The sequence below is a fragment of the Diplotaxodon limnothrissa genome, linkage group LG15, assembly GCF_057381915.1.
Source record: "Diplotaxodon limnothrissa isolate DT_005_m linkage group LG15, D_limnothrissa_male_GT1.1, whole genome shotgun sequence".
Classification (NCBI taxonomy): domain Eukaryota; kingdom Metazoa; phylum Chordata; class Actinopteri; order Cichliformes; family Cichlidae; genus Diplotaxodon; species Diplotaxodon limnothrissa.
Window position 1 is genome coordinate 35183899 of NC_140610.1, and position 9322 is coordinate 35193220.

The window sequence follows — 9322 nt, forward strand, 5'->3', positions numbered from 1 at the left end:
TGCTTTGATCGTCTTCCGGAGTTGGTAATGTGCGTGTTTGTAGTCCGATGTGTTCGCGGAGGCAAAGGCGGTGCTCCGTGCCGCGCGAACATCTCCGTTAATCCAGGGTTTTTGATTTGGGAAGGATTTAACTGTTCTGGATGGGACGACATCTTCCACGCATTTCCTGATAAATCCACAGACTGAGTCTGTGTATTCATCAATGTCCCTAGCAGCCACGTGAAACATTTCCCAGTCCGCGTGATCAAAACAGTCCCGCAGCGCAGACTCCGAATGGTCCGTCCAACAGTGCACCGCCCTCCGGGTTGGAGCTTCCTGTTTCAGCTTCTGCCTGTAGGCGGGCAGGAGCAGGATGGAGCGGTGATCTGATTGGCCGAATGGGGCGCGGGGGAGGGCTTTGTACACATCCCGGAAAGAGGTGTAGCAGTGGTCGAGTAGCCGATCTCCACGAGTGTTAAAATGGATGTGTTGGTGGAGTTTGGGTGAGACTTTCTTCAGGTTTCCCTTATTAAAGTCTCCGGCTGTGATAAACGCCGCCTCTGGGTGTGCGGTTTCCTCGCTGCTGATCGCGCTGTACAGTTCCCTGAGTGCTCGGTCAGTGTCGGCTTGTGGGGGAATGTAAACAGCCGTAATAATCACTGCTGTAAATTCCCTCGGTAGCCAGAATGGCCGGCACTTAATCATCAGGTACTCCAGGTCCGGTGAGCAGAAGGATTTGACCGGGTGCACGTTCGCATAATCACACCAGCTGTTGTTGATCATGAAACACACACCACCGCCTCTGCTTTTCCCAGTAAGATCCTGTGACCTGTCCGCGCGATGCACGGAGAACCCCGGTAGTTGTATTCCGGAGTCCGGTACCTTGTCTGATAGCCAGGTTTCTGTGAGGCAGATCACGCAGCAGTCCCGCATCTCTCGCTGGAATGAGATCCGTGCCCGAAGCTCGCACAGCTTGTTCTCCAGAGACTGCACATTAGCCAGTAATAAACTGGGTAACGGTGGTCTGTTAGTGCGCCGTCTCAGTCGAACCAGAACGCCAGATCTTCTCCCTCTGCATCTGCGTTTGCGGCCTCCAGGGCCAGAGAACAAAGGCGTCTCAGGTGAGATGAATGGGGGGTCTGCAAACGGAGCGTCCGTGTTGCAAAACTTGAACTCCGGAAAGTTATAAGAAAGACCGTCTTTTATGTCCAGTAAGGTTTGTCGGTCGTACACAAGGAGACATGTGCTACTCGCGAAAAAATGAAGGAAAAGTAAAATTAAACACAGAAAAAAGCTGTTGCTTGGGGGAGCTCGCGACAAGGCTGCCATACTCGGCGCCATCTTGTTCTTGTTCAACTTGTAGGCTGGAGAGGAAATGGCGTGTCACAAATCTGGCAGATCATCATTTAGCCTGGAGAAATAGTTTGTTGCTTTATAAGAAAGCCCTCCATAAAGCTAGAACATCTTACTATTCATCACTGATTGAAGAAAATAAGAACAACCCTAGGTTTCTCTTCAGCACTGTAGCCAGGCTGACAAAAAGTCAGAGCTCTGTTGAATCAACCATTCCTTTAACGTTAACTAGTAATGACTTCATGAACTTCTTCACAAATAAAATTTTTACCATTAGAGAAAAAAGGACTCATAATAATCTCACAGAGATAACATTATGTACAACTACTTTCAGTACCATTAATATTCATTTAGTCTTTTTCTCCAATTGATCTTTCTGAGTTAACTCAGGGAATTACTCCCTCCCACCCATCATCATTTCTTTTAGATCCCATTCCTGCTCAAAAAATGTTCTAACATTAATTAGTGCTTCAGTCTTTAATGTAATCAACCTATTAATTGGCTACGTACTCCAGGTCTTCAAGCTGGCAGTAGTTAAACTGTTAACTATAGCATCTTGATGCATGCTCAATCATCCAGGCAAGGAAATCCCTAAAACTTGATTCTGTTCATCTGGATGTAGCGTATTCAGTGGGAGAAACGTTTTGCCACTCATCCAGGTGACTTCTTCAGTCTCAGCTGACTGCAGGTTTCCCCAACCTTACAGTACCTTTGAACAATGACTGAAAGTAGCCCACTGTGAGCAATCTTGGAGTGTTTTTGACTACAATATGTCCTTCAACGCACATATTAAACAAATATGTAAGACTGCTTTCTTCCATTTGTGCAAGATCTCTAAAATTAGAAATGTCCTGTCTCAGAGTGACGCTGAAAAACTAGCTGATGCATTTATTACTTCCAGGCTGGACGACTGTAATTCATTATTATCAGGATGTCCAAAAACTCCCTGAAAAGCCTTCAGTTAATCCAAAATGCTGCAGCAAGAGTCCTGACAGGGACTAGAAAGAGAGAGCAGATTTCTCCTGTTTTGGCTTCCCTTCATTGGCTTCCTGTTAAATCCAGAATTGAATTCAAAATCCTGCTCCTCACATACAAGGTCTTAAATAATCAGGCCTCATCTTATCTAAATGACCTTTATAGCACTATATCACCCCACTAGAGCACTTGGCTCTCACACTGCAGGCTTACTTGTTGTGCCTACAGTATTTGAAAGTAGAATGGGAGGGAGAGCCTTCAGTTTTCAGGCCTGTCTTCTATGGAACCAGCTTCCAGTTTGGATTCAGGAGACAGACACTATCTCTAATGTAGGATTACGCTTCAAAATTTCCTTTTTGCTAAACCATGTAGTTTCAGCATGGAGGAGGAAGTGTGATGTCTGGGGCTGTTTTGCTTGATCCAGGGTTGGTGATTTATTCAGAGTGAGAGGCACCCTGAACCAAAACAGCTACCACTGCGTTCTGCAGCGCCATGTAATACCCTCTGGTATGTGCCTAGTTGATCAGGATTCCATCCTACAGCAAGACAAGGACCCAAAATATAAGTCCAAGCTATGTCAGACCTACCTCAGTAAACAAGAACAAGATGGTAAGCTTAAAAACACGGAGTAGCCAGCACAGTCTCCAGACTTAAACCCTGGTTTGGGATGAACTGGACAGAACAGTGAAAGCAAAGTAACCTACAAGTGCCGCACGTTTATGGGAACTTCAGCAACAGATATGAGAAGAACTTTGTGAAGAATATTAATGCCACAGGTGTGTTCAGCTCTTATATCTTCCAAAGGGGACTACTTTGATGAGTCAAAAGTTTAGAATACATTTTGGTCTATAAATTGATTCCATGATTTCTTATTTAACTCTAATTGCTTATTTGTACTATGTTTTCATTTCAATGTGCAATGAGAATAAAACTGCGTTATTGTCAATACAAAATTAAAAAATTGGCGTGTTCTAAAACTTTTCTGTTAGTGTATATTGATCTACTACAATTCTACTCAATACAACCTAAGATTTGCTTCAAAATGCTGTTAATTTTTTTCCTTTACAAATGTATAATTTATAATATCAGCACATATTTAGTTTATCATAATAGAAGATAATTTTTTGTGTTCATTGTAGCCAAACTCTAGATGTTATTGTTCTCAGTTTAATTATTTTTCCTGCTAGACAGCTGAATTCTATATAGCAGTAATCAGCTTGAAGCTCATAAATTAATTTAAGCAGCAGTCATGTCCAAGCTGTCCTGCTGTTCACATTTCGTGATGATGTCCTTGTCTGATATAATCAGCATGAATCCGTTTTAATGGCATCTGCTGTCCTGTGTGATTGGCTGTCTTAAAAAGTGTGCGTACAAAATAAAGCAACTTGGCGATTAAAGTCACTAGGTTATTAACAGGAAATTACAGCACACCTAAAGCTGCTTTAGTTCTGTGTAAACTAATAACATTTCTGCTTTGGTCTTTGTCATATTTGTGTGTTTAGGTGCATACATGTGTAGGTGTCTACTGTGCACTCTCCCATGTCCCTAACTGGAAAGCATTTTAAAAGCTCCTTGTAAATTTATACAGTGCCCATCACAACTACAGTCACCTCGATGTGCTTTATATTGTAAGGTAGACCCTATAATAATACATACAGAGAGAAACCCAACAATCAGATGACCCCCTATGAGCAAGCACTTTGGCGACAGTGGGAAGGAAAAACTCCCTTTTAACAGGAAGAAACCTCTGACAGAACCAGGCTCAGGGAGGGGCGGGGCCATCTGCCGCGACCGGTTGGGGTGAGAGAAAGAAGACAGGATGAAGGACGGAACAGATCAACCAGGTCACCAGTCTTTGTCAAGGCCAACGCAGAAAGACAGACAACCATTCGCACTCACATTCACACCTATTGGCAATTTAGATTCACCCTATTGACTGCATGTCTCAGAGAAAAAGCCCGTGGCCAGTGTATTTCAACCCATTCAAACCCTTCTTGCTGTGAGGCGATAGTGCTAACTGCTGTGTCACTGTACTGTCCTTAGTGTATTATTTCAAACATTCATTTTTAACATTGTAGTCTGCTGCTGCGACCGACCAAAGCTGCTTGACCTAAAGGACAGGCAAAATTTAGCTCCTAAAAGTGGTTCAAAGCATTTTAAAGACAGAAGAACAAAAGCTTAAAAGCTTAGTAGAAAAAGTCTATAAAATAAGTGAGTTTCAGACATTTACTGAAGAAACAGCCAAACAGCCAAAAATGTAACCAATGAGATGACTAATGTCCTTGTCTTAGTGATGCTTACACTGAGATCCTCTTCCACAGGTAGAGGCTTCTCAGTCCACAAGAGCGGAAGCACTTCAGACACCTACAACCTCCACAAGTTCCGATCGTCCTCTCAGCCCCAGGCAACGTCGCGCCCAACAGACCCAAAGAGAGTCAGCAGCCAGCAGAGCAGTTTTCACACCAATTCATCAGCCTCAGGATGAAAGCCACACAGGCTCTGCAGTTCTCATTGTGGTGCTCACTCTGGCTTTGGCTGCACTCATCTTCCGCAGGATCTACCTTGCACATGAGTACAAGTTTGACTATGATTTGTGACCTTCCTCCTGAGTCAACCGCTCGTACTACCAACTCCACAGAACTTTAATTAGCTAAAGCAGAACCAGAGGTGAGGCAGTGGCTAACAGTGACTACAGCTGTCCTCTCTGCCTGTCCACAGAGGGTTCAGCCTCCACTTAGGGGGAACTTTCATTCCTCTAATCGCTAGAACACCTCCAGGGTGTCTTTAATTTAATGTGAATTTTACTTTCCAGAGCATCTTGAATTTTTGTGAATGGGAAACTTCATTGTTTGTGACCTGTTAAACCACACACACACAACATGTCCCCTTCCATAGAAATTGTCTTACAGCTGCTGACTGTTTCCAATATTGAAATAACAGAGTAACGTAAAATGACAACAACATAGGATCAGGGGCAGTTGTTGTCTCATACTAATTATTTGATCAAGAAAGCATCTGCACAAATTACATGTGCTATTATGACTTTATCATGTGTTTTATCTTCCTGCAAGGTCAGCTTGGTCACAGTGCACAGGGCTCTGTTTTAATGGTTTAAGGCTAACAACAAGCACAAAGTTAATGTGGACAATTGTTTTAATTGCACGGGGGCATTCAGACCAATCTGAATAGCAGAAGCTGCAGCTGCATCACCGTGTGTCCTGCTACTTTTAGGTGACTGTGGGGATTTAATAGACTGATGTAGAAGCTTTCCGTACACTGTAAAACATCAGTAGTTCAAACAAGGACCAAGACAAATATTAAAAAACTAAATTTCATAAATTAATCTAAATACAGTACAACAGAGCTTTAGGTTAAAAAGAGTGGACTATAACGCAGTCTATTCCTTTATAGGTATAGTGTCTTTTACAGATACCTGTACCGATATCCTGTGCTATAATCACTGTCATTTTTGTCTGTGTATTTATTTGAAAAGAATACAAAAAGAGTATTTAAAATGTTTAAACTGAGATTTTTTTCTTGATTTCCCCCAAATACAATACATTTATACTCATCTTATACAAAGTTGTCTGTGAAGATCCAATTAATACTGAATTATCAGTGCATCTAAAGATTTTGTTAGCAACTTGTGCTACTGATAAGATGATAACCCTTAGCTAAGGTACTGCATATTCCAGCAAGAAAATACTAAACAAAACAACCAAATAGTAAATATTAGAAAGGATATCTGCAGTAAAAGTTCAGGTATATAACTAAAGGCAGAGGAACTTGTGCTTGTATTGCACACTAGTGCACAGGATTTTGGTAATGTGCACCAGAATTGGTGAAGGCATGTGTAGAAATTAGCAACACTTACTGAAAGCAAGTGTTGCTATTTTAAGTCAATCACAATATTAATTATTCAGCACAACAATGGTAAACCACATTCTTCACAAGTTGTCATAGCACTATAGCTCCATAGTAAAAGCCTCGAGTGTTATGTTTCTTCACTGTCATCATTGGATGTTGTCTTTGTACTATTTTCATTTAAATATAGGGTTTAAATTAATTGTTACTTTTTTGGAAATGGGGTTAAAAATTGATGAATCCTTTCAAAGTGAGGTTTAGGATTATGCTTTCTTTTCCTCTAAACTTTAACCCTTTAAAGCCTAAAAGAATTGTCCGAAAATTTGTTGAACAATCTGGGAAATATGATATACTAGATGTTAAGGGGTCAAAGGTCTTTTAGTGGCTGAAGTGTCTAATGTCTTGTACACAGAAACATTTAAGACACATTTCCATCAGAACACTACCTGCTTTGTGCTGAAGCATTTGTTATATGTTGTGCTGCCACCAAAATAGAGCCTGGAGTGTAAAGCTTCCTAGTAATCCTGTGTGACTGATCCAGTATCAGCTAAATGCATGTTTACTGAAGAACATGATCAGGGTAGACAGCTTTGTTAATCTTATTACCATAGCAATGTTTATTGGTGATGTCATTTTAAGGATTACTTGCTCAAACAAGACAGTGTCTTCATAAACGTCTGCCAAACGTGCAACCAAGTGCTTACTTCCAACACAAGTATAACTGCTTGGACTCTTCACCTATCACACCAACATCACACTTTGTTTCCAACACAAACTCGCTTTTCTGTGGATTTGTAATTCCATTTGTTTCAGTATCTTTCCTCTTTCGGTACTTCTGTCACCCCAGCTGTTTCATGGTGTTCATAGCACATATCTTTGCATTCATTTTTTGTTTGCCTTGCATTCTCTGAAGTTATTTTTCCCAGTTTTTAGACTCAGAAACTGTCTCAAGCATTTAGTATTTACCCTTTTTGATTCAACTTAGATTTAGAATTTTATCAGTCTCGTGACACTCAGAGGAACATGGAAGCAATTTAAATGTATTCTTTGCACATCAAAGGTGACAGCTTTCTGATACGTAGAACGTCTTGGCTGCATACAGATAGGTCAAAGGAAGTTGCAACAGTCTACAGGAACAAATTTGCCTCTGTAGTCTTTTTCTTCTTCAAGCAGCATCGGATACCTGCATATGTCCAGGTATTACATGTAGACATTCAAGATTTTATTTTTTTTTTTTTATCAGTGTGCATTTTGTCAGAATTTCTTTATGACAGTCTCCTCTGTCTTTATTCCCATAGCTCTTGTACTTGGATATAAACAGAAAATAAATCAATTTCAGATGAAGGAATGTGTTTGCCATGTGCCAAGTTTTATTCTGTCTTATCCTTATTTATTACCTTATTTAGCCCCTCACAGCCCATTGTTCATCAGGGGGCTAGTTTCAGTTATTGTGCAAATGTACTGTTCATAAGGTTGGGGAAACCTGCAGTAGCTGAGACTGAAGAATCAACAGAATCAACCTTTTGGGATTTTCTTACCTGAATGATCGAGCATGCATCAAGTCAAACTCTGATGATCAAGTTGACCTCTTGCAGTTGTGTGCAGGGCCTGGATCCCAGAATGTGTGACAATCAATAGATGCTCTCTCATTGTTTCACTGCCTGTTAAACTTGTTACAGTTTCCTTTGGGCATATTATCTTGCTTTTCAGGCTCTTCATGCTCAAATTGCAAGATTTTGATTAAAAACGAATCAGGGCCTTCAGGACAAAGTTGTTCGATCAATGCAACATGTCTAAATGCTTCATTCAAAACACGTCAACACCCAGTTTGTTTTTTCATTCGATAGCCATACCCTACATTTAAGAATTAAAATGGCATTATTTTATGAACATTATTTTTACACAGAAAAAATTAAAGCCAGATGACTATCAAAGTGTACAGTAAAGCCACCCACACCTTTTAAAAGCTCACCCAATATCCACTTTTTGAAGTTTTCCACAGTGAATGATCAAAGGACATATCAGATATCTAGTTTTTAGTCTTCTAAAGACATTGAATTGATGCTGTTTTTGTAGTGAAGCTATGATGCATGCCATGATGATGGTCAAAGTATGTTATAGATTAAAATCAGAAAGAACCAATCAGCTAAGTAAAGAGAAATGACAGGCCATGATTACTTTCAGAAAATTTACTTTTTTTTTTTCAGCTTTATTTGATAGACACAGGGAAGAAACGACAGAGAGAGAAGGGGAAAGGGTCGGACTTGAACCGGTGGACCGGCCGCTCTCATCCATATGGCACGTGATCGCCCCCTGAGCTAGAGTGCAATTTTTATTTTTAAGGGGAAAAAAATCACACTGAGGATGCCAAAGTCATGTATAAAATATGAAACGCTTGGTGTTAAGGTAAGGAATTACAAAAGGGTAAATTGAACTCCTCTATGTTCAACACTGTGTCTGTGACGGTTCTCGGTCATCCAGGTCATCGTAGTCTAAGGAGCTTGGAAAGAAAAGCGACCGCACGTTTCACCTCTCATCGGAGAAGCTTCTTCCACAATGGTATACTGCAAACTCGGCTCTCTTTGCCCGAGAGATGTCCAGTGTTGAATCATTTCTTTCAGTATTACATACAGTATTTCTTTCACAGTGTTGCATCCCCTTCCTCGAGCCTTCATACAACCTTATCAAACCTTGTCATATAAAGATGTAAAAGTAATTACAGAGACTGTGTTCAAATTTCTGTCAACATATGAAAATTAAAAATACAGATACCAATGTTAGAATAAACAGCTGTACTATCCTGATTTTATTCAATGTGTTTTTGGGTCCAACTCCTGCTATCATGGACTTTTGTAGGCTTTTCTTTTTCACATTTGAACAACATCAAAAGTTGTTTAAGGAGGACAGCCTCCATTTTTACTGTGCTTGTTTTTATTGCCTAATTGTAAAATCTACTCTTGCCAGTAGCAGTAGCAGCAGCAGTAGTGAACCCGGGCGGGCTTAAAGAAAATCATCATCTGTTTGTTTCTCCAAACACTTGATAGGATAATGCATTCTAATCATTTAAGAGCACATCGTCCTCAACACCCACAAAGACTGCTCGAAAATTTGGTGCTGAGTTGACGTCAGATTATCTGGGAAGAAATTTACT

At 40.6% G+C, this 9322-nt stretch overlaps 1 protein-coding gene across 2 annotated transcripts in view; it reads left to right on the plus strand.

Moving 5' to 3' along the window:
* Positions 1 to 5722, plus strand: part of ube2j1 (ubiquitin-conjugating enzyme E2, J1) — a 40761-nt gene extending 35039 nt beyond the window's left edge. For both annotated transcript variants that reach the window (XM_085372257.1, XM_085372256.1), the window contains one exon: positions 4629 to 5722. In XM_085372257.1, coding sequence (XP_085228383.1) covers positions 4629 to 4904 — 276 coding nt within the window. In that variant the 3' untranslated portion in view covers positions 4905 to 5722. The remainder of the gene's footprint in view (positions 1 to 4628) is intronic.
* Positions 5723 to 9322: the final 3600 nt, after the last annotated feature.